General features: G+C 38.8%; 1 protein-coding gene across 2 annotated transcripts in view; it reads left to right on the forward strand.

Moving 5' to 3' along the window:
- The window catches only part of tshr (thyroid stimulating hormone receptor), a 42,450-nt gene that overhangs the window by 7,646 nt on the left and 8,030 nt on the right, over positions 1 to 26,774 (forward strand). For both annotated transcript variants that reach the window (XM_047388055.1, XM_047388054.1), the window contains exons 2-7: positions 2,100 to 2,171; positions 3,971 to 4,045; positions 11,678 to 11,752; positions 14,775 to 14,849; positions 18,071 to 18,148; positions 18,645 to 18,713. In XM_047388055.1, coding sequence (XP_047244011.1) covers positions 2,101 to 2,171; positions 3,971 to 4,045; positions 11,678 to 11,752; positions 14,775 to 14,849; positions 18,071 to 18,148; positions 18,645 to 18,713 — 443 coding nt within the window. In that variant the 5' untranslated portion in view covers position 2,100. The remainder of the gene's footprint in view (positions 1 to 2,099; positions 2,172 to 3,970; positions 4,046 to 11,677; positions 11,753 to 14,774; positions 14,850 to 18,070; positions 18,149 to 18,644; positions 18,714 to 26,774) is intronic.

Genomic DNA, 26,774 nt, shown 5'->3' on the forward strand with positions numbered 1-26,774 from the left:
TCTGGCTTCTATCTTAAATGATAAATTTAAGTTATAGTTTTCTCCTTAAACCTATGAGGTGGTCTAGGATTTCTTCTCCTTACTTTTCTGGGGAAAAGGCATGTTGTTTCCTTGAGTTCCAGCTAAGGTGTTTGGTGCCAGGATCTGTTCTGTGTCCCTCTATTTGTTTAAGTTTGTCAGAGAGCGTGCAGAGGGCCGTGCTTCCCTCTCTGCCGACTACCGATCCGCCGACATGAGTCTAATTCAGACCTATAGTCCAGATCTCAGTTTCTGAATTAGCCCATTGTTTCTCTGATGAACTAAAGGAGCATAAAGAGAGTGGCTATGGCGAAGCCAAAGAGGTGTGTTCTATACACTTTCTATAGTTGAGACAGGATGCAATGGAATTAACCCTGTCTACGTGTCCTGTTTACCAGGAATTCAACATGACAGCTTCACATGTGGCTACAATCTTGATTCCCCTTACTCAGTTATTAAGATTCCGAAATCCACCACAGGAAAATTGTCCAGCAAGATCACATGAAAAAAAATGTATACACACAATTTTCTTTTTATTATATATTTCATTTATCAGGTTAAAATCTTCATTTACATTTGTACTTAAGATTTAGCATAAATTTAATTTGTAAATAGCTTTATTGTCTATCTGTTTCTCAAAAACTTTGCAGATTCACATTCTTTTTTAAATCTTTCGGCCATTCACTAGATTTCAGGTTCTAGTTGCCTGATCTTGAAAATTGGCAAGTTTTAAATGGCACCCATCTACTTTACAGAAAATAATTTCCTTCTTTCAGAGATAGAGCAGCAAAAAATTGTTATTTTAATACACATTCATAGAAGGGAAGTTTTAAAATACGTATCCTGTTTTGAAACTCACAGGTCATTATATTTTATTTGAGTATTTCACAATGCTATGCTAGAGTGACACTTCCCAAGCTAAGCTAAGCTACGCTACAGACTTCAGGCTCCACTCGTTGAACAAAAACATTTTTTTTTGACTGAATTTTTAGACTATTGCTTAGGACATATTTGTATTTATATACATGGGTATTGTTTTCTTCTGCAACATTTTTATTTTAGTTATTTAGTTCATATATGTTATTTTCAGATAAATTAAGTCATGCTTTCATAGTGGGTCACGGGGGAGCTGGTGCCTATCTCCAGCAGTCTATGGGCGAGAGGCAGGGTACACCCTGGACAGGTTGCCAGTCCATCACAGGGCAATACAGACCCAGTGATGCACACACCCAGTCATGTTTTTGAAGCCAGAGTACCTGGTGAGAACCCACGCATGCAAGAGGAGAACATTCAAACTCCATACAGAAAGCGCCCCGGCCGGGAGTCGATCGCCGGACTTTCTTGCTGCAAGGCAACAGTGCTACCAACTGCAGCACCATGCAGCCCTGTTTATTTAGTTTTATACTTTATTTTTTTTGGTTAATTAAACATTTTACTGGCTCGTGCTAAGACAGAGGAAGGCAGGCTAGGCCATGCTAATATCAGCCAGCTTTTTCCATGGGTTACACTCTTCAAACATTCAGCAAAACTGTTTTTTACTGAATGTTGAGACTGCACATTATATTAAATGTATTTATGATTTGCACATATATTTATGTAAGTATTCTCTTTCTGTAACATTATTTTAATTTATTATGTCAAGCTAAGATTGACAAAGCCAAGCTATTATAGCAGATACATCAGGCTCATCAAACATTCATGAAAACCACTTCTTTGCACATGTTACACACAAACCATGATGACCAGAAAGTTCATGACAGACTGAAAATATTAGAAGCTTTTGTTTGTGGGCCAATTAAAATCAGTTTTTTTCACTTTGATATGACTTTAACACATTGTCTGAAATAACAGTAATAATAATAATCCATTTAGTTTAAAAGCACCTTTTAGGTCACTCAAGGAAAGACCCATATAAAACAGTTAAATGTCTGTGTTGGCTGTGTGATGGATTGGATCTGTTCAGTGTAAACTCTCCCTCTTACCAAGTGATTGCTAAATGGGGACCAAAGCTCATACAACACTGAACAAGATTAGGCAGAAAATTAATGAATCATTGTTGTGTTTTTGCTTTGTTTCATCAGAATGCTTTCTGATACCAAACTCTCATCTGTTCCAGTGAATGCTTTTGCCAGCATGGTCAACATCTCAGGGATGTAAGTGCTTATTTTTCTGTTTTGCTTATATAAATATATGCACATCTATGCAGTTGAGAAAACATATCTCTTTCATTCACCTGCTGTTTTTGCGATAACTTGCCTTATAGCTTCAACCTGCTCTGTTTTTACCATTTGTTGCTTAACCAAAACACACTATCTGCTCTTTTTTTTGTTTTTTGGCACTAATGGCCTTTACTTTTCAAATTTTTTGAATGTGATTTGACAGGAAATAGGGTGCAGAGGGCAGGGTAGAACATGCAGTAAATGTCAACGGACTGGGACTTCAACCCCGCAACAGCCATGGGTTGCACGCTTAACCCCTGTGCCACTGCTGCACCCCTGCTGTCTTTTTAGTATCATTGCTGAGTCCTAATTAAACCTGGAAGAGCATTTCTTCAATATGAATGTTGGTCCTTCAACCACAGCAGGCTGGGACATTCACTGGGTACTCCTGCAGACGAGTTTGAGTGTGTGTTAGACTCCCAGTTGGTGTGGAGTCTGTTGAAGTGAAACATGACATTTCAGTGCACTTGAGTCTTGCTCTTCAGCTACTTGGTCCATGTCCAAGTCTTGCATGAGTTGAGATGGACATGGATGAGAGGTTTTCAAGCGCACATAGCTAGTTTCCAGTGACTCTTTGTCATATTTGACCTGACAAAAAATCAATAAATACAAAAGCAGGAATAGTTTATGAAGAGACACCTAATACATGAAATACAACCATAAACTTCAATGCATTTATTGAGATTTTATGTGATAAAGGGTGACTGTGAAGTGGAAGGAATAAAAGCAAGTTTGTTTGTTTTTTTTACCCATTAAGAAACTGAAAAGTGTGCCATGCATTACTATTCAGCGCCCCTTAATGTGATGCCCCTAAATTAAATCCAGTGCAACCAATAGCTTTTAGAAGTTGCCTAATTAGGAGTGTTCATAATTTAACCTCAGTATTAGTCTATCTGTTCTATGAAGGATTCAGAGGAGTTTTTGAGAACATGAATAAACAAACAGCATAATGAAGACCAAGGAACAAAGTAGACAAGTAAGGGGTTAGGTTATAAAATAATTTCTCAAGCTTCGGACAATCGATGAAGCATTGTTCATTCAGCCAAACATGGAAAGAGTGCCTCACAACAGCAAACTTAGCAAGACATAGCTGTCCACTTAAACTGCCAAGATACAGTCCAGAGGCCCACGGTAACTCTGGAGAAGCAGCAGAAATTCACAGATCAGGTGGGAGAATCTTATAGGACAACTATTTGTTGTGGACTCTACAAATATTTTTGTAAAGTAGCCATAGTGGGGAAAAAAAGCCGGAACAAGTCATGTTTGCATCCAGTCATGTAGGGGAAACAGCAAACGCAGACGAAGGTGCTCCTGTCAGAAAGAAAAAAAACAATCTTTTGGCATACACACAAAATGTCCTGTGTGGTGAAAAACTAGCTGCACATTGGACGTCACCCTGAACACATCATCCTCACAGTGAAACAAGATGGCAGCAGTATGATGCTGCAGAAATGTATTTCTTCTGTACAGGAAGCTGGACAAAGCTAATGGGAAGATGGATGGAGCTAAATATAAACCATTTATCATTTTTCTTACACTTCACCATTATGCTTTACTTTGTGAGGATCTATAACATAAAATCCCACTAAAGCACATATTTTGTCTTGTGGTTGCAACTTGAAAAAATATGCAAAGATTCAAGGGTGTGTGTGAATAATTTTGCAAGGCACTGAATGTTTGAAGAAAACAGACTTTGTGCTGCATTTGATTTGAGCTGCAGTTATGTCTTTCAGATACATAAACGTGGATAAGAAGCTGCAGCGGCTGGAGAGGCACTCATTTTACAACCTCAAGAAAATCACCCACATGTATGTAGCTAAAGGCAAAGGGAAGCATTTTTTTGATTCTTGTTGATTAAAGTGTTCAATTTGCTCTCTGGAGAGGAAAAAAATGCTTAATTTTGAAGATTGCCTGTGGCTAATGAAAGAAGGTAACTAACACATTAGAAATCTGTTTTGCCCTTTTACTCAAATTGCTCCTTCCCATCAATGAGGTGCAGATTGGTTTTACAAATTTGTGGAGCTTAAACAACTTTTTGGGGGATTTCTTAATGCTGATTTGCAACAAATTCAATGTGTTTAATTAAATGCCTTATTGAGCTATATTCTCCATGATTTTACTCTTAAAAACATGTTAAGGAAGAGACGCTAAACAGCAGCTAATATCTGGTGTCTCCTACAGAGATTTATGGCTACATCTCCTTCTAAATCAAACAGATTTCTGTGGAAAACCTCTTGGTGCTTTCTATATATGATAAGACTAGTTGTTACAAGTTGGTGCTTTTTGTAAAACAACGGTCTGTATAGGGAGTGGACAAATAAGCCTACATAAATGAATCTCAAATGACCTAAATCCCTATTTGGCTGATGCTTCCATCTTAATTACTCTAGTCTTTCCTTTAAACCTACTGAATTCCAGAGCTCAACATCACTGACAGAAGCAGTAATTTAAGCTGCCAGCATATGGCTATATCTGTGATCTGACGGTGTGTTTTGGATCTTTGAGGCCTTTTTGCCACTGATTGGTACAATGTACTGCCATACCTATGGTAATGGCATCTCTCTCAGGTTTCCTTCAAGGTCAGACAAAAATTAATGTTCAACTTCCTGCTGGCTGCTCGAGGCAGACAGCAGCTGTGGATCAAGGACTGGAGCTGGGGAGGAGAATTCAAAGGTTTCTGTGCAGTTTTTATTGCGCCACCATCAATTTGGGCCATATATTTTATGAGTTATTGGGTTTTTAGTAAAGCAATAGTAATTTTTTTCCTGGTGTTCATCTAGATTTTTGCTTATTACAAAATTCATAACAGTAAGATAAATACTTAAAGTGGAACACATAAAACTGGTCATATGTGCAGGCATTCTTCTGCATGCACATATGACCAGTTTTCTTGTCAGAGTTGGTGGAGTTCACTAAAAGTGTCCAGTGACAGTCCCTTAGGTAGGCCATTCCCGTAGATCAATGAGTTTTTCATTCATTAAGAAACTAGTTTTGATGTGAATTTGGTTTTAGAGCTGCACAATATATTTAATCACAGTTGTAACTGTAATTTCAATGTGAGCAATATTAAAATCACAAAAAGCTTGGACAGCTTTGATGAAATATTTGGGAGGTAAAACCATTTCAAGAAATTATGCATTTAGACTTCGGTTGCCAACTATATGTTTTGCCAATTGGACTGACTTTCACTGTTTTTACGCCTATATCTGTTTAATTCTGAGGTACAGCTAAAAAAATTTAAATGTCATGAAACATTTTTGTCACTCATTGCATAAAAATATTATATAGGTTGATTACACATAGAGTGAAATATTTAAAGGATTTATTTCTTGTATATTTGATGATTATGGCTTACAAATCATGAAAAATCCAAATTCAGTCTCTAGGAAAATTTGAATATTGTAAAAAAGTAAAAAAATTGAAACTCATGGTGTTACACCGTAATTAGCTAATTAACTGAGAATGACTGCAAATATTTCCCGAGGCTCTAAATGGGTCAGTAGGCCCCAGTAATCATGGGGAAGAGTTGACTTGACAGATGTCCAGAAGACAGTCATTGACACCAAAGGTCATTGCTAAATATTCTGATTGTTAAGAGTGCTGTATCCAAGCACATTCAGAGAAAGTTGAGAAGAATAAGGTGAGAAGGTGCACCAGCAACAGGAATAAACTGAGGCTGAGGCTGGAACTGAGGCTGGAGTCAGCACATCAAGAGCCACTACGCACAGACGGATCCTACACATGGTGTCCCATTCCTCCTGTCAAGCCACTCCTGAACCAGAGACGGAGTCAGAAGCATTTTACCTGAGCTAAGGAGAAAAAGAACTGGACTGTTGCTCAGTGGTCCAAAGTCTTCTTTTCAGATGAAATTGAAGTTTGCATTTAATTTGGAAATCAAGATCCCAGAGTCTGGAGGAAGACTGGAGAAGCACAGAATCCATATTGTTTGAAGTCCAGTATGAACTTTCCACAGTCAGTGAGGTTTTGGGGTGCCATGTCATTTGTTGGTGTTGGTCCACTGGGTTTTCTGAAGCCTAAGTCAACACAGCCATTTACAAGGAAAGTTTAGAGCACTTCATGCTTCCTTCTGCTGACAAGCTTTATGGAGATGCTGATTTCATTTTCCAGCAGGACTTGGTACCTGCACACACTGCCAAAGATACCAAAAGCTGATCAACGACTAGGGTGTTACTGTGCTCGATTGACTTAGGTTTTCATTATCTTTAATCCACCAAAATCTATCTTTAAGTCATCAACATTTAAAGAAATAAAGGCTTGAAATATTTTACCCCATGCAAAATAAATCTGAATAATATATAGATTTATTATTTCACTTTCTGAAATGACAAAAAATATTGAACTTTTTTTCATGAGATTCTTATTTTTTAAGCTGTGCTTATAGATCTGAGTGATAGGGATGCTGAATCTCAAGCAGTGTGTTTGGGTCATCCTGATGATGTAAAAAAAAGAAGAGTGAGGAAAATGTGGGTAAGCAGAATTGATATAGTGATCGCAGCTAATAATATCATAATTGCACGGTTTGCTAATATCATGGAATCCACATTGTGTCCACGTTTTTGAAACTGTCAAGCAGTTGATTTCAGTTGAAGGTAATCTTCCTTCTTCATTTTTGCAACCACTTTGTGAAATGCAGTAGTATCACTGGCAATGAAGCAGTCTCGCAGCAGGATGCTGCTACCACCATGCTTAATAGTGGATACAATGTTTTTAGGTTGGAAAAACCTCACTGTGGTTCCACCAAAAGCAATTCTGGTCTTTGTGTCTAAAAGCTTTTGTCTCCTCTGATCCTTTTAGTCCAGCTTGAATGTGTCAGTTTTGGAGCAAGGGCTTCTTTCTTGGTCAGCACCCTCACTGAAGGTGGTGGTTTGATTATTCTTCCAGACTATGGCAGTACAGAGACACATCTACATAGTTTGAAAAAATAATTTAAAGCAGTGCTTTAGTTAGATCTTCTCTGAGTTCCCTGGGCTTTCCATTGTTGCTAGCACTGTTCAATCCAATGAGTGTCATTTTTATACTGGATAAACTGCATACTACAGTCAGTAATCACCAACAAGATGGCAATGAGCCGGGGCTTTGTCAAGTTAAAATACATCCTGGAACTTTCAGAATCCAACTTTCTCTTAAATCTGTTCTGGACGTCGAGTGTGCAGACTTAGTTTTTTCATTTGTTTAACTAAAAGCACGTTATTGTGCCAATGTGCAAAGCTTGGTTGGGTAGAATATTGCCACCCCCATTCTAAGCTGCACAGCAATTGATATATGGAATGGAAGCTTGGAAATGTCATTGATGAAGATTTTTGCCAGGCTGTGGTTTGGGGCGATTTTGAGTATAATCTTGAAAGCCACCGGATAATTGCAGAATGACATAACTCAAGAGAAGATTGAGGGGTATATGCAGTTTAGTTTAGGGCAATGCAGTTCAAGCTTGACTTGTATCAGTCTGTGGTGGGTGTTAATAGGACAAGAATTGACTTAAGACATTGATCTGTGTCAGGGCTCCACTGATAATTTCAAATCCAGTTCCCCTACGCAGGCTTCTCTTCAACATTAAAATGCTGTAACTGTTCACAAATGTTAAAAATTAACGTTTATAATCTTGAGTAATCAGTTCATGAAAAGAATGGAAGGACAGGCTTCAGATAGACAGAAACCTTTCCTGATTTAATGGTAATATTACACTTGGAGATAGTAAAAAGAATTTGTGCTCCATCAATACATCAGGAGTACTGACTTTTCTTTTGGAAAATAAGACAAGAATATAGAAGGCAGAAGCAGAAGAAGAGACTTGATACTTGATCTGGAGCCAGATTGTGTCACAACTTTTTCCACACACCCCCATAATCCTCCTTTTAATGAGGAATGAAGGATTACATGCCTAAAAAGCTGCCAAGCACTAAACCTAAACTATAGCAAAAACAAGATGGATAAATATGTGCAAAGTTTGTTTATACCTGTGGATAGTGGCATGTCTTGCATGAAAGGAGCCCTGGGCGAGTCCATCCTTCTGCCGACCCCAACGTAACCAATCACAAACCCATCCCCTCACCGAATCCCATTCAGAGAAATATGTATTATGTGTGTATGCCCACACAGCAGAGCCTCAAAAACTGTAAATTTTGATGATTCCTTCCTCCCCTGACTCCATTAATTTCTATGGGGTTTTTGGGGCATGATTTTTCATTAATTACATCGCCATGGTAACTTGAAATACCGATAAAAGTAATAGCACACAACTCAAGACCAAGCTGGACGTTTTTTATATATATTATGGAGATGCGCGCCAAGGTTCAGGCTACATTGATATAGACAGAAGAATAATACCAGTTTAGAGGTGGAGAGTAATAGGTGCCAATGCATGGAAGGCAGTGAATTGACTTGCACACTCCTTGCATTGCTATAGGAGGCCCCAGTAACTTTCAGTCTGTTGAGTATTATTCTGTGAATACCAACACAATATGGCAGTGGTATTAGAACAATGGAAGAGTGATTCGAACACTGGCATTCTCAAAACAGCAAACTCAAATATGCCATAAAGCTAAATGTAATATTAGCAACATAAAAATAGTTTGTTGCAGGAATTGGCTACTTGTATGTTATAGCTTTCCTTATTTGAAAACGTAAGTTATGTGATCAGTTCTGTGCGCAGTTATGTGCCCCATAATCAGATTTGCGGAGCTGAATCTCACTAACAGCGATTGTGCGCAGGAATGATTCAGATGCAAGACAAAAGTGTTGCAAGGAGTTTTATCATAGGAGATACGTAATTTTGTTTGTGATTTGCTCCAAAACAGACCTTAAAAATGCTACATAGATCCTTTATTCTCATTTATTTTTATTTTTGACAATGCGAATCTGTTGACACATGTACAGAAGATTCTCTCTCTCCTTTGTCTGTCATTCTCAATGCCTCCTTCTCGCCACAGTGACAGCAGACATTTTTGCATCACAGTTAGTTTCTGCATTTAAAACATGCTAAATCTAGATGCAAAAATAGCACCCCCAATCCGTTTCAGGTTTGATTACACATTCCCCTCCCATAGTTGCATTTGGGTCATTATCATGACCCCATGTTTTTCATGAAGGCAAACACGCTAAAATGTTCGAGCCCGCTGTTCCACTGCTTTTACACACACAATCCGATTAGCACCTCGTTTGTAGATCAGCTTTGAGGACGCAAACAGGTTTTCGTGTGGTTTTGTACACACAAACCTTTTAGAGATCGGGCCCTATTTCTACAAAAATAAGTTGATTTGGAGTTTAGTTCCTCTTTAATGTTGTTTTAACAAGTCATCACATGGAGTAATGGACTACTAAAATGGTAGAGAGGAACATCTATGGACTCTTACAAGATGGCGATGAGCTGGGTGTAAATATTTGATCTTCCCAGCACTTGCTTTAGCAACTAGCGGATTTAGCTAACATACAATAATATATTTTTTTAACAACCCTTTTAGTTTCACATTTACCTGAACTACCATTAATACAAATATTAATTTGTAATTTGTTTGCTCCATGACATCACAGGGATTCCAGCTGTGACTAGGGTTGGTTAACGCTGTGCAGTATGGGATTCAGAGTTTTTTTGTTTTTTGTTTCAGCACTAGTGGCCTTTATTTTTGACAGTAGGTAGACAGGAAAGAGGGATAGAGAGAGGGGGAGACATTTGGCAAATGTCGCCAGGTCTGGGACTTGAACCTGGACAGCTGCTTCGAGGACTGTAGCCTCTGTAAATGGTCGCGCGCTTAACCCCTACACCATCAGCGCCGTGCCTGGGATTCAGAGTCTTTACCAGTCTCTTTGTTATACATTTCAGTCCATGTTTCATCTTATGGCTGGGGCACATCAATTCAGTGGAGTTATATAGAACTTCACAGCTGAAGGTGCAAAGTTTATTCAAACTAATATAGATTCCAGGTCAATTCCATACATTCCAGTTTTATCCTAGTTATCAAACTATGCAGTCTTACAGCAAAAAAATCAGGTCTGAGTCTTTTTCAAGTCTATAGGATCACATACTGTTAGTCATGGGAAAAGCTCAGCCAATGTCTATGTCTAGAAGAGAGACATGGTTAACTACTGAAAGATAGGGCCAAGTGTATCATCTATAGAAGGAAAACATAATGTTACGAGGGAAAACAGAGAGAGAACATTACGTTAAAAGTTGAAATACCCATTTAGTGTTCATTATGTCCTCCAGCAGCCTAAACCTATAGCAGCATATCTCTGGATATGCCAGAATAACCTAAACTTTCAAAAAGTAAAGTTTTAAGCCTAGTCTTAAAAGCAGACCATGTGTCTGTCTCACAGACTAAAATGGGAGCTGGTTCCACAGGAGAGTAGCCTGAACTAAAGGAACTGCCTCCTCTTTACTTTCAGAAACTCTAGCAGCCACCAATAAATCTGCAGTCTGAGAAAGCAGATGGTCTATTGGGAATATGTAACAATAAGATCTCTAATGTATAAAGGACCTTGATTATTAACAACTTTTTATGTAAGAAGGAGAATTTTAAATTCTACTCTGGATTTAACAGGGAGCCAATGAAGGGAAGCTAAACTAAGAGAATCATGATGTATGATCTTTTTAATTTTCATCAGCACCATTAAATATTAATTTTCAATATTTGATTGTGCTTATGTAATGCAAGCCACTGGGGGGCACTTATTCCCATTGGGTGGACATATAAATAACCACAAAAAAAAAACTAATTTGGGTGCAACTAACAAATAACTTTTGTTTTTTTATGCCTTGAGGTGCCTTCTAGACCATGGTGCCTTGGGCAGCAGGGTCAAAAGCCCATATTAAAAATCCCAACTGCCAGTAGATATTACTGGGAATGTGTGTACCCCCTGAATAATTGTTAGAAATTAGAGTTATTGGCGTTTATTAATGATAACCTCTCCTTGTTTGGCTATTGACTGTACTTGTGTTATTCACTAGCTCTATAAACAGCTGTACAGTCCTTTTTCTGTAGTCTACAACATGTTTAAGTCATTGTTTTAACATTCTCCTTACTCCACAGCAGGGAATATTCTTCACAGCTTAATGGTAGCAAAACTTCATGATAATATGAATTGATAAGCGTTTTGTTATATGATCTTAACGTGTATAATTATAAGCCACAATAGATGTTAAATAAACTTATAGTCCTAAATGCCACATGGCTTAAAAAAGTGTTAACTATGGTTAGGGATGACAAGGGAAACATGCTAATTAAACACTAATTAGTCTGATTCCTGAGCCCTCTATCTGCACAAACTCCTTTTCTCTCTTGGATGTTGGCATGATCCATCTAGCTCTGTTTGTTGCCAAGTTTAAAGAACAAAATGAGGCCTGTCAGTTTTTTAATTAGACCTGTAATTAGGTTACTTCAGAAAATATGTGCATATCTAGTAGCTGGAACTTCTTTGTTTTTCAGAGAGATTCGGAACACAAAAATGTTGACGTCTGTCGACCCAGAAGCCTTTAAACATCTACCGAACCTCAAGTACCTGTAAGTATTCTCAGTACTACCATGCCCTAATGCCACCAAGTTAAAGATATAGTTTAGATACACAGGGGTTGGACAATGAAACTGAAACACCTGGTTTTAGACCACAATAATTTATTAGTATGGTGTAGGGCCTCCTTTTGCGGCCAATACAGCGTCCATTCGTCTTGGGAATGACATATACAAGTCCTGCACAGTGGTCAGAGGGATTTTAAGCCATTCTTCTTGTAGGATAGTGGCCAGGTCACTACGTGATACTGGTGGAGGAAAACGTTTCCTGACTCGCTCCTCCAAAACACCCCAAAGTGGCTCAATAATAATATCTGGTGACTGTGCAGGCCATGGGAGATGTTCAACTTCACTTTCGTGTTCATCAAACCAATCTTTCACCAGTCTTGCTGTGTGTATTGGTGCATTGTCATCCTGATACATGGCACCCTCTTCAGGATACAATATTTGAACCATTGGATGCACATGGTCCTCAAGAATGGTTCGGTAGTCCTTGGCAGTGATGCGCCCATCTAGCACAACTTTGGGCCAAGGGAATGCCATGATATGGCAGCCCAAACCATCACTGATCCACCCCCATGCTTCACTCTGGGCATGCAGCAGTCTGGGTGGTACGCTTCTTTGGGGCTTCTCCACACCGTAACTCTCCTGGATGTGGGGAAAACAGTAAAGGTGGACTCATCAGAGAACAATACATGTTTCACATTGTCCACAGCCCAAGATTTGCGCTCCTTGCAACATTGAAACCAACGTTTGGCATTGGCATGAGTGACCAAAGGTTTGGCTATAGCAGCCCGGCCGTGTATATTGACCCTGTGGAGCTCCCGACGGACAGTTCTGGTGGAAACAGGAGAGTTGAGGTGCACATTTAATTCTGCCGTGATTTGGGCAGCCGTGGTTTTATGTTTTTTGGATATAATCCGGGTTAGCACCTGAACATCCCTTTCAGACAGCTTCCTCTTGCGTCCACAGTTAATCCTGTTGGATGTGGTTCGTCCTTCTTGGTGGTATGCTGACATTACCCTGGATACCGTGGCTCTTGATACATCACAAAGACTTGCTGTCTTGGTCACAGATGCGCTAGCAAGACGTGCAACAACAATTTGTCCTCTTTTGAACTCTGGTATGTCACCCATACTGTTGTGTGCATTTCAATATTTTGAGCAAAACTGTTCTCTTACCCTGCTAATTGAACCTTCACACTCTGCTCTTACTGGTGCAATGTGCAATCAATGAAGACTGGCTACCAGGCTGGTCCAATTTAGCCATGAAACCTCCCACACTAAAATGACAGGTGTTTCAGTTTCATTGTCCAACCCCGGTAGATATCTTCAATTCAAAGATTTTGTCTTAGAGACCTGTTTTGAAATTTACTCATGATGATAACTGGTCACATAAGTTGCTGATTACTTATAATTACTAATCACAATCACAATTTAAACCAAAAAAGACTGCATTACAGAATACATTTTGAATTCCTGAAAATGGCAAATGATTTGGTGTTTTTGTTATTGGTGCTATTTCCAATACCAGACATGTTATTTAAAGAATTGCATGTAAAAAAATTGTACAAAGTTTGTTTGTGAAATGCCTTTTTAAAACCAAACATTTGACTTCTGACCTTTTGGAGTCAGTATGGACATTAAATAAACGGAGTGGGGCTTGTTACTCTAAACCTGTTCAGACAAGAATATTTATGTCTGGTGCTAAAAATCTCATAACTATGGGATTATTTTCAGGACCTCTGTCACATATTTCTGAAAGAATGACTCAATCAAAGCAATACAAAGATTTAGTGAATAAGAAATGTATTAACTTGTCCCCTAGTGGCCAGAAGTGGAACCTCATTGTGAAAGGACAATTTGTGATTTTTTTAAGTGAGGTTCTTATAAACAGTTATATGCAATTCATATCATACTTGCTGTAGATAGTTCTTTGTATCTTTGTTTAGTGTGAGTCCAGGTAAGTTGGCCATGGAGGGTAAAGCTAAGGGTAGTCTAAGAGGGGACATGGAGGTAGGAGGTGATGCACCACTATGGGTTTTTCTTTTCCTAAAATACAGAAAATACTCCAGGCCAGAATCCTGGACCTTCTAGTTGTTAGACAGCACTGCAGCCTAAATAATTATCAGCTGCTCTTTAAAGCAAAAATGACAAAAGATTAAAGGTTCCTAAAATGGCATTAGCATAAACTGCTATAACATTTTTGAGATTGCAGTTGTTTGAGGACAGTAAATGTTCGATTTAGTTTTAGTCACTCTGGGACTAGCTTCATTTTCCACAACCAACTAATCTGGATTAAAACTATATGACAACTCTAAAAGAGTTAACAAATACAGTTAAGATATTAACTACTTATGTAACTTCATTTCCAAAATTATAAGCTATCCCTTTAAGGTAGTTTATTTTTTGTGTTACATCGCAGAGGTGTCCAGGTTGCTATGGCCCTTTTTTGGTCTGGAGTTCAGAAAAGTCACCTCAGTTTTAGATTAAATGTTACTTTCTATTTAAAGGGAAATCTACAAGTTTATGCTGAGTATTTAAACAGGATGTGTTGGTCACTGAAATCCTTTAAGATGTTCAAACCAGAATTTGACAATGATTAATATAATACTTTTAATAATACTTTTAAATTGAATGCTTTTTTGTTCTTTGTGTTTTTAAATAAATGTTAGTTTATATATTTAACCCTCCCGCAGTCCTGGCTCAGCGCTAGTACAGAGCGAGGCAGATGCCAAGGGAGGTGCCAGAAAGAACTGCACCCTGGGGTTGCTCTGACCCCCTCGGGCAGTGGTTGGAAATGTGACGTGGAGGGCTCCCTGCAGCCCGGGGTGTTAGAAAGCTATGAAAGAGACGGGAAAACTCGAATAGTGCACACGGCGTCCATGTGACCCCTCCAGGACTGCGGGAGGGTTAAAGATTAAAAAGTAGAATGTTCTCCATTGTCAAAGATGATGTGTTTAATTTCCATTTTAAAGCTTTTTAACATACTTGTTTCATCACTTTTTGTTATTCAGGGGGATTTTGAACAGTGGCTTGACCTTCTTCCCTGCTTTAAACAACGTCCACTCAAATGACATAAACTTCATACTGTAAGTACTTCATACTGTAAGTACTTTCCCAAACTTTCAAGGGTACTGTCCTGAAACGCCATGTTAATTGCCTGGTAATTTAAGAGAGACTTTCTCAGAGGTTACCAATTACTCTCTGGAACTTACCAGTTTTTTCTGGAATGTAGATGTTACTTTACCAGGAACATTTCCAGAACTTTCATGGAGCTTACTGATTATCCTAAGTGTTTAAACAGAAGGCAAATGGAGTTTTTCTTTTGTTTCCTGAAGATAATTTACCTTTCATCCAAAAGAGCTCTAATAGGGTGTATAGCTTGTCCTGATTGTATTTTTTACCAGTTGTTTTTCGGGCGCTTAGAAGCTCCTTTCTGCAACTTATTAGGTATTTCCCCCAAAACTTTCATTGAACTTGCTTGTTTCTTTCCCAGAAATAACAAGGTACTTTCCAGGACTTACCACATACCACATACACATAAATATTTCTGATAAGATCAGGAAGATTTCCATTTATCCTTATTTATAACATCTATTCGACCAGTTTTGTCCTATTCTCATCAGATATCTCTTTCACAAGGGAGCCTTGGCCAAGACTGCAGAAACAATTAACAACCATAAAGATTAACAACATTAAAGCGGGTTTACATATATAGCACTTACACACAGACAAGGTCAACTGCACTGGTTTTACACTAGCTTTTAACTCATTCAAATTAAGAAAGGCTTCAAGGTGCTGAAAACCCAAATGCTTTGTCGTCCACTATAGTTCCTATACTAGGGTCGTGAAAATCCTAATTATATATAATCTATGGATTATAGATTGTAACTTCTATGTTTGTTTGGTAAAAGTCACAAAGAAAAGGGATAATAGCCCAAACTGGCTGTGTATATTGAGGTGTCAGGGGTGTAAAAACAACCAGTTAATGTTACAATAAAATACACAAAAATGAGGATGGGGACCCCAGCTGTTAAGATATCTCAGGGCTCCGTGATACACTCTATACAGCAAGTTGAGACAATGAGCAGAAACGTTAATACACACCATGTTTCCATAGTCAATAACAGCCAAAAAGGTTGTTACCACCAATTTCTGCTTTACTTCAAAAGAGAAGCAAGACTTGTTTCTATGATAAAGTCTTAGTAAATGTTTCAGTACAAAGAAGTCATTTCTGAGTTCTGGGAAAGTGTACATGGTACAGTGGCTTGTAAATGTTTTCATACCCCTTGAACTTTTCCACACACCATCACATTACAACCACAAACATAAATACATTTTATTGTAATTTTATGTGAAATACCAACACAAAGTGGTATACAGTTGGGAAGTGGAAAGAAATTATACATGATTTAAAACATGTTTTACAAATAAAATCTGAAAAGTGCGGTGTGCAAAAGTATTTAGCCCCCTTTACTCTGAGTGCAACCAATTGCCTTCAGACGTTGCCTGATGATTGCTAATGACTAAATAGAGTCCACCTGTGTGTAATCTAATCTCAGTACAACGTTTAAAGCAGGCTTAGGCTATAAAAAGATTTCCTAAGCTTTGAACATCCCACGGAGCACTGTTTAATCCATCATCTGGAAATGGAAGCAGTATGGCACAACTGTAAACCTACCAAGACAAGGCCGTCCACCAAAACTTACAGGCCGAACAAGGAGAGCACTGATCAGAGAAGCAGCCAAGAGGCCCATGGTGACTCTGGATGAACTGCAGAGATCCACAGCTCAGGTGGGGGAATCTGTCCATAGGACAACTATTAGTCGATCACTGCACAAATATGGTCTTCATGGAAGAGTGGCAAGAAGAATGTCATTGTTAAAAGAAAACCATAAGAAGTCCCGTTTGCAGTTTGCCAGAAGCCATGTTGGGGACACAGCAAACCTGTGGAAGAAGGTGTTTTGGTCAGACGAGACCAAAAATTTAACTTTTTGGTCAAAATGCAAAACGTTATGTATGGCAGAGAACTAACACTGCACATCACTATGAACACATCATCCCCACTGTCAAATATGGTGGTGGCAGCATCATGCCCTGGGGGTGCTTCTCTTCTAGAAGGAAAGGGAAGGTGGTCAGAGTTGATGGGAAGATGGCAGGAGCCAAATACAGGACAATCTTGGAAGAAAACCTGTTGGAGTCTGCAAAAGACTTGAGCCCCCCTGAGCCACAAACTATGGCTCAGGGGGGTTAAATACTTTTGCACAGTGCAGTTTTTTATTTGGAAAAAAAAAAAGAGAGAGAGAGATCATGTACAATTTTCCTTCCACTCCACAATTGTATACCAGTTTGTATTGGTCTTTCACATAATATGTTTGTAGTTGTAAACGTTTAAGGGGTATGAATACTTTTACAAGCCACTGTGTGTTCTAACCAGTAAAGTAAATGTTAGTGTCTGGTTAGATTCAAAGAATAACCCTGACAAAGTATGGGCTCTATTATGAATTACTACCGGAAACATATCCCAGAAACTTGGGGACATATCAACATGTAATTTACAAAATTCCAGTCTGGAATCCTTTCAACCCTAAGAACCTGATGTAATTTGGTAAAACAGTAGTATCTTAGTTCTTTTTGACTGGCCCAATCCCTGTCAAAATGCTTAAAGGCACCTTCAAAGATAAAACACAGTTTGTAAAATGACCATACCACAATAAATATTTGTATTATTATTTATAAAGAGTGCTACAGCATTTCTCACCATGTGTATGCTTATAACACACAACTTCATATCTTTATGTCACCACATAACTGCAGCCCACTACAGTCACTAAGTCAGTGTGTCCATAATTTAAATGAGTGGATGGGTCAGAACTTCCTCGACCCTAATGCAGATAAGACAGAAGTTGTTGAGGCTTGCTTCTAACAGAACCTATTTTCAGAGGAAGTGATTTATTGTTTCAGTGAGCTGTATGGGTACCAACAAATTTGTTAAGGAAGAGAAATATTTTTGGCTTCCTTTAGCCAAAAAGAGTTTTTCATGATTTTGTAAATGTGTATAAGCTAAAAATTTATATTTTTGGGCAAGTTTTAATGGAAATGCTTCCAGCAACACCACTTAACTAATTGATTCTATGTGTCATAAATAAACGGCTGATTTGTGCTCATATTTTTAGCTTCTATGCAATAGATCTAATTTTCATACTTAGATCTAAAACTACTTTCTGGTATCTGCCTCTTTGCAGCAATCAAAGTTTATATTTTGCAGCATAACTTTATTTCCTCTCTGTTTTCTGTATCTCCTTTGCAGGGAAATTGTTAATCATCCCTACATTACTGAGATCCCAGCAAACTCATTCCAGGGCATCACAAGCGAGTTTCTGACAGTGTGAGACATTTGCACACCACCAACAGCTATTATATGAACAGACATGTATATTAAAAAGTATGCAGAAAAAAGGTCTGAAAACAAATATAAATACATGTATATACGTAAAGGTTAAATATAGATAAGAGAAATACTTGAGGAACATTAGTGTCTATCTCTAAATCCAGCCAAATCCTTAAAATAGTCCCTTCACGAAATGTTCTACATGACCTCATTTCAAAAACATGTTCTCACTTTGACACTGAAAACAAAAACAAGTACACAGATGTTCACTCATATTCACATGTGCATGTAGAAGTGTGGGATGTGAGCTAAGTGTTTGGCAGAAAAGCCACAAAATTACACAGACGGTTTTACTCTGAGGTGAGAAATAAGTCGATCCCTCTGAGCTCTGCTGGTAAAGACGAGAAGGATCAGCACATGGAAAGTATTTACATTCAGAAATATTTCTTACACCACAGCCAGTTTTATTTATATGAATATTCTTTTTATCCAGAATGCTGTATGGAAATGGCTTCAGAGAGATACAACATCATGCCTTTAATGGGACAAAGCTAGATCAAGTGTAAGTATTCATATTATTATCTAATGGAAAATTAGACACCATCTTTCATGTGTCTGATTTTATCTCCTGTGGTATTGACTATGAAGCAGTTTGGCATTTTAGAAAATCTGTTTTTTCATCTTCTGATAAAAAGTTAGATGAAAGGATCAACACTAAAGTCTGTTTGGTAAATTCAAGTTCACCAAACAACTACCAAAGTAATCCTACCACTCGCACTTTTTCACATTTTTACATGTTACAATCATAAACTTCAATGTATTTCATTTGGATTTTATGTGATAGACCAACACAATGTAGTGCATAATTGGGAAGTGAAAGGTTAAAGAGTTAACAATGCAGGCCTAATTTGTAAATATAGTCCAATCTTGTCTAATTTAATTTCAGTGTTTTCTTCGGTTGTTCTTTGAAGGCTTCAGAGGTCTGCTAGAGACCTTTAGTGAGCAAACAACATGATGAAGGCCAAGGAACTCAGCAGGTAGGTTAGGGAGAAGATTGTGGAGAAGTTTAAACGTTTTAAACGTTTTGGCCTACAAACGTTACATGAGGGGGAGAAAGCTTACTCTGCACAAGGGTTTGTAAGCAACTCTAAACATACAGCCAGATTTACAACTAAACAATTGTTTAGGTCCAAGGATATTATATTTGAGTATCTGTAGCTAGACTGAGAATTGCTGTTCACAGATGCTCTCCATTCAATCTGACTGAGCTTCAGTGAATTTTAAAAAAGAGGCAGAAAACATCTTACACTTTAGGTGGTTCTACAGCGCTGACTGGAATAGAAAACCAAATGGACACTTCAAGTTTAATTCAATTCATTTCAGTTTGTTTATATAAACAATTCACAACAAATGTCATCTCAAGGCACAGGACTAAAGAAACCCAGCAGATTGCATCGAGTCACTGACTTTCAGCATTCACTCCTCCTGGATGAGGATGTAGTGACAGTGGACAGTCGCTTGCATTGCATTGTTGACAGACATAATATGTCTGTGCTCAAAAAAACTCAAATAACACATCCTAGATCTGAACAAATAAAATATTCTCATTGTTCTGAACAAAGTTGAATGTGCTGACAACAAAATCACACAAAAATCATCAATGGAAATCAAATGTATTAACCAATGGAGGCCTGGATTTGGAGTCACACACAAAATTAAAGTGGAAAAACACACTACAGGCTGATCCAACTTTGATGTAATGTCCTTAAAACAAGTCAAAATGAGGCTCAGTATTGTGTGTGACCTCCATGTGTCTGTATGACCTCCCTACAACGCCTGGACATGCTCCTGATGAGACGGCGGATGGTCTCCTGAGGGATCTCCTCCTAGACCTGGACTAAAGCATCCGCCAACTCCTGGACAGTCTGTGGTGCAACGTGACGTTGGTGGATGGAGCGAGACATGATGTCCCAGATGTGCTCAATCAGATTCAGGTCTGGGGAACGGGCGGACCAGTCCATAGCTTCAATGTCTTCATCTTGCAGGAACTGCTGACACACTGTGTTGTTTAAGTGTTCCCTTTATTTTTTTGAGCAGTGTATATATACACACTGCTTTAAAAATAATGAACACTTAAACAACACAATATAACTCCAAGTAAATCAAACTTCTGTGAAATCAAACTGTCCACTTAGGAAGCAACACTGATTGACAATCAATTTCACATGATGTTGTGCAAATGGAATAGACAACAGGGGAAAATCTTTGGCGATTAGCAAGACACACTCAATAAAGGAGTGGTTCTGCAGGTGGGGACCACAAACCACTTCTCAGTACCTATGCTTTCTGGCTGATGTTTTGGTCACTTTTGAATGTTGGTGGTGCTTTCACACTTGTGGTAGCATGAGACGGACTCTACAACCCACACAAGTGGCTCAGGTAGTGCAGCTCATCCAGGATGGCACATCAATGCGAGCTGTGGCAAGAAGGTTTGCTGTCTGTCAGCGTAGTGTCCAGAGCCTGGAGGAGCTACCAGGAGACAGACCAGTACACCAGGAGACGTGGAGGAGGCCGTAGGAGGGCAACAACCCAGCAGCAGGACCGCTACCTCCGCCTTTGTGCAAGGAGGAACAGGAGGAGCACTGCCAGAGCCCTGCAAAATGATCTCCAGGAGGCCACAAATATGCATGTGTCTGCACAAACGGTTAGAAACTGACTCCATGAGGATGGTATGAGGGCGCGACGTCCACAAATGGGGGTTGTGGTCACAGCCCAACACCGTGCAGGACGCTTGACATTTGCCAGAGAACACCAGGATTGGCAAATTCGCCAGTGGCACCCTGTGCTCTTCATAGATGAAAGCAGGTTCACACTGAGCACATGTGACAGACGTGACAGAGTCTGGAGACACCGTGGAGAACGATCTGCTGCCTGCAACATCCTTCAGCATGACCGGTTTGGTAGTGGGTCAGTAATGGTGTGGGATGGCATTTCTTTGGAGGACCGCATGGCCTCCTTGTGCTCGCCAGAGGTAGCCTGACTGGCATTAGGTACCGAGATGAGATCCTCAGACCCCTTGTGAGACCATATGCTGATGCGGTTGACCCTGGGTTCCTCCTAATGTAGGACAATGGTAAGGTAAGTTTATTTATATAGCACTTTTCAGCAGTCAAAGCGCTGTACATACAATTACAATACAATCACAAAGCAAATAAACACAGATACAGACACAGAAAAACAAATCAAATGATAAAATCAAACAACAGAGGTAATTTAAAAAAGTAAAATAAAATAAAATAAAGAGAATAGAATGATGGACAAGGAAATGAAAGGAAAATTGGACTGAAAACGCAACTAATCATACCTAAATGGCCCAGTCAAAGGCCACTCTAAACAAATAAGTTTTTTATCTTGATTTAAAGCAACTTAGGGTTTCGGCGCTTTTACAGTTTTCTGGCAGTTTATTCCAGATTAGTGGAGCATAAGAACTAAAAGATGCTTCTCCATGTTGGGTTCTGGTTCTGGTTCTGCAGAGTAGATTTGAGCCAGAAGACCTGAGAGGTCTGGGTGGTTGATCCACTGACAACAAGTCTGTAATGTATTTTGGTGCTGAGCCATTCAGTGATTTATAGACTAAAAGAAGTATTTTAAAGTCTATTCTCTGAGCTACAGGGAGCCAGTGTAGGGACTTTAGAACCGGGATGATGTGCTCCACTTTCTTAGTTCTAGTGAGGACGCGGGCAGCAGCGTTCTGGATCAACTGCAGCTGTCTGATCTACTTTTTAGGCAGACCTGTGAAGACACCGTTGCAGTAATCAATTCTGCTAAAGATGAACACATGAATTAGTTTTTCAAGGTCCTGCTGAGACATTAGTCTTTCAATCCTGGAGATGTTCTTTAGGTGATAGAAGGCCGACCTAGTTACTACCTTTATGTGCCTCTGAAGGTTCAGGTCTGAGTCCATCACTACACCCAGATTTCAAGCCTGACTGGTGGTTTCTAGCTGTATTAACTGAAGCTGTGTGCTAACTTTTGAACACTCTTCCTTTGGTCCAAAGATTATTACTTCAGTTTTGTTTTGATTCAGCTGAAGAAAATTTTGGCCCATCCATGCATTGATTTCTTCTAAGCATTTACCCAGCGCTTGAATGGGTTCATGGTCACCTGGTGACATCGTAACATATAGCTGTGTGTCGTCTGCATAGTTATGATAACTTACGTTGTTGTTTATTAAAATCTGAGTTAGGGGGAGCATGTAGATATTGAATAGGAGGGGCCCTAAGATGGACCCTTGGGGAACGCCACATGTGATTTTTGTGGTCTCTGATGTAAAGTTACCTACTGACACAAAAAAAACCCTGTCCTTCAAGTAGGATTTAAACCAGTTGAGTGCTGTACCAGAAAGGCCAACTCAATTTTCCAGGCGCTCTAATAAAATGGAGTGATCAACAGTGTCGAATGCTGCACTAAGGTCCAATAATACCAGCACTGTGGTTCTTCCACAGTCTGCATTTATACAGATGTCATTGAACACCTTGACAAGAGCAGTCTCTGTACTGTGGTGAACAGGAAGCCTGACTAGAAGACATCGAAGCGGTTGGTCGTTGTTAGGAAGTTGTTTAACTGCTGAAACACAGCTTTTTCAATAATCTTACTGATGAAGGGGAGGTTTGATATAGGCCTGTAGTTCTGTAGTAGCAGCTTGTCCAAGTTGCTCTTTTTCAATAGAGGTTTGATAATTGCTGTTTTTAGGGCCTGGGGGGAAAACACCTGACAAAAGGGTAGACCTCATGTGGCTGGGGTGTGTCAGCAGTTCCTGCAAGATGAAGACATTGAAGCTATGGACTGGCCGGCCTGTTACCCAGACCTGAATCCGATTGAGCACATCTGGGACATTTTATTTATAAAGAACCCCATGAAGTTATTATTGCTAAGAGCTAAGGGAATGGATGGCTCAACAGAACTAAAACTAAAAGGAAACCTCCGTTTCTTCTTATTCTTCTCTGTTAATGATAAAAAATATGCTGTTCTAGCTTGGCGAAGTGTTCTTTTATACAACAGTAGACTATTGTTCCAGATTAGTAGTTTATAGTTTTAATTGTTAATCAATTTTAATAGCATGTATAATTTTCCTTACATTTTACAAATATTAACTATTTGCTTGTCTGTCACATAAAATCCCAATAGAATGCATTATGTAACTTTATGAATGCAACGTGACAAAATCGGGAAAATGTTCAAGGGGAATGAATACTTTTGCATGGCATGTAGACTAAAAGATTTTGGGCTTTCTTTGGAATGTGTGAGTTTTAAATCTAGCTTCCTACTTTATATCTGTTTTAAAAATCTGAAGAGTAACAGAGATGATTGTTGTTACAGCGAGGGTTGTCCATGAGACCATCTGAGCTCTTTGTTGTTTTAAGGCTAATGAGAAGCTAAGCTAACTCATGGTGGGCTTTATTTATTTGTTTTCTTTATGAACAAGCATTAGAGTGGTTGACAGCAGGTCTTTTCATCTTCCTCACGGTAAGAAGCCTAATGGTGGTATTTCCCAAAATGGTAAAAGGCAACAGTCTTTGCTCCAAATCAGCAATCAGAGCAGGGCTTGCCGGATAGTTTTTTTTCCATTTTAGTATTTTTCATGTAATTTTTCATGTGATAATCTCTCTGTTTTAAGGTCAACATTAAGGTTGCTGACACAGTTAATATATCCAGGGGCTCAAGGCAAAAGCAAACTAAGCCGCTATTTAGGGCCCACACACCATCTGGGGTCTCCCATAAATTCTTGAATTTTAACACAGACGATAGATCTCAAATGTTTCTATTTGTTGAGAATGCTATTAAATTTGATTTGATGGTTTCAGCATAGATAAATCCGATGCTATGAATTTTATCTTTTCTTTGTGTTTGAGCTCAGTTTGCTTACAAATACATCTTATTAAATAATAACCAGTCATCTGTTAGGCTCAGCCAATTAAACTTGGCCCATTCTACTAGCTTCTACCAAATCTGTATGGAAATGCTGTTAGTGTTGATGTTCCTAACAGGAAAAAGCGTCCCAAATCATGCTCTACTTAAGTATCCCAAGTCATTCATTGGCCAGAAGGGATATATGGTTTTTTAAGCAAGTTCTGGTCTTCTCCCAGGTGGACCTGAACAGAAAACTTCCAAAGGGAGGTGTCCAGGAAGCAACTGGAATGCCCAAACCACCTCAACTGTATCTTTTCCAATGTGGAGGAGTAGCAACTCTACTTCAAACTCCTCACCCTATCATTTCCGTTCATTTCCGCTACTTGTATCTGGGATCTCATTGTTTGGGTCATGATCCATGTCTCATAACCATAGCTGAGGGTCAGAACATACTTTTTGACTCAGCCCTTTCTTTACCACAAAATACTTTCATTTCTGCAAATGAATCCCCAATCTCCCTAACTGCCTCTGGCTCCATCCTGCCATCACTTGTGAACCAGATACCCAGATACTTGAACTTTGCCCTCATTTTTCACAATTAAGGCCTCAGACTTAGGATTGACTAGAGAGCATTTTGTAAAAATAGCTTACCTTTTGAATCACCCAGGTTCTTTAATACCACTTGGCATGGCTCTGGGATTCGACACAAACCTAACGCAGCATAAGTCACACCAAGATGGCAGGAAGACGTTTCAGCTCAGGATAGTTGATAGTTTATCATAAAAGGGTTCATTTGGTTCTGCTTTGACTGTTATTTCATTGGTCATTCTTTTGTTACATTTGTTGGTATTAATTACATCCTCGCATTTTAGGTCAGCAAACCTTTCTAAAAAATAGGACAAGGTAATGTATGGCAGTAACGAGGTAATAAAGCTGAATTATTTTAAGAAGTTGTTCTTAACAAGTCCCAGAAGGCTAAATATGCAGGGAATGTCCGGTTTCTCTACAAATGTGTGCGAAAGATTAAGATGTTCAAAATCAAGGTTAATCAACGTACGATTGGGAGAGATTAGCATATTCCTTCCTTTACAGAGAACAAAGACTGTAGAAATCTGAAGGAATTTACTTGTGTAAAGGCCAAGGGCACATGCCAGGCGTAGTTTCCAGTGATCGTCATGCTCTCGGGTGGTTTCAATAATTGTTGTAACTATTTGGCAAGATATTATTTTGGGAAACCTTTGGTAAGCATTACATTATGTGTTGCATTCATCAATTAAATACTATCTTGAAGTTTATTTTGGAAAAACAAAGTCTTGTGTTAATCATACCATTAGGAAAAGACCAACAAGTTGTGGAAAGATGTCATTTGTTTAGATGATTCGGGATTCAAGCTGATTTTTGGGAAGAACTTGACATTTTTGAAATAAAGAACCACCCAGAATATTCTCAGCAGTGATTGAAAAAGCCAGGCTCAGTGATGGTGGTGGTGGGTGGGGGAGGGCTTCTATCAGTGGTGAAACTCATTTACACATGCTGTGATTGCAACTTTTAGGTTGCTATTCTATTTTATTCTATTTTAGAGTAAAATCTGTTACCTTGTTGCTGTAAAATCAACATTATTTTAAAACAATACCACAGGCATAACAGTGGAAACAGACGGTACAGGTATCGCTCTGCTGGGTCTGGAGTCCTGATCTGTCGGCAGCAAACAAGTGTGTGAAAAACTTTAAAAATAAAATGTGAGTTACATGAATCAAGCATGGCACACACAGCATTTTGTTATTGAAGGAAAAGTGACTGTATGCTGGTTTTATGTATTTGGGGTATGTTTTTTGGAGGCCTCAAATGAAGAAATAAAAACATTCAAGAAACTAACTAAGTAGTTAAATTTACATTGTTTGCATTTAAAAAGAATTGAAAGGGGAAAACGTTATTCTCTGATAATGCCGACATCTTTTTGGCATTAAAAGCTCTGACATAGCACACACATTCATCTGTTTAAAGGGATAAAATGTGTAAAATACAGTTAAAATCAATAACTTAAACTCCAGTATAAAACATGATAAATAAATGCAGTAGTTCACAGTTAAGCTTTAACATCTAGAGGCTGCCTACATACGCATTCCAACTTTTTTTTATTTGGGGTTTTAGTTCATTTTGGGATCTTCCATCTTCTCCAAAATTACATCAAATATCATTTTGCTTGGATTAAGCCACCTGTGACATCTGGGATGTGTGTTTCCTTACCCAAAACTTTACTATGAAAGCAAAGGGATCAAAGCTGGTTCTCTTTAGGCCGTCTCATATATCCTCATAAATACCCGAGTCCAGCTCTTGATTAGTACGGTGGAATTTTTGTCTGAACAAAAAGAAATCCAAAGTGGATAACAGGAAGACCAGTGAAAGCGATCTTCTCTAACATACACTTAGTGATGCTCGTTCTTACATTTGTAGAAATCAGTGTCATGCTTTTTTACAGTCCCGTGAGAAACTATTTACAAGATTTCTCTTTTTTTTTTTTGTCAACCTTGGTTTGATTAAAATATGTACAAAGCAAACGTCTCAGCGCGAAAATATAATCGCCCCCGTGTTAAATCATGAATTAATGGTGATTAACCCTATTTTTGCTTCAATTTCACTAGCCACACCCAGGCTTGATTTCTGCCAGACCTGTAGAAACAGGAAATCACTTAAACACAACCTAGTCTGACAA

The sequence above is a fragment of the Girardinichthys multiradiatus genome, chromosome 15 (assembly GCF_021462225.1).
Source record: "Girardinichthys multiradiatus isolate DD_20200921_A chromosome 15, DD_fGirMul_XY1, whole genome shotgun sequence".
Taxonomy (NCBI): Eukaryota; Metazoa; Chordata; class Actinopteri; order Cyprinodontiformes; family Goodeidae; genus Girardinichthys; species Girardinichthys multiradiatus.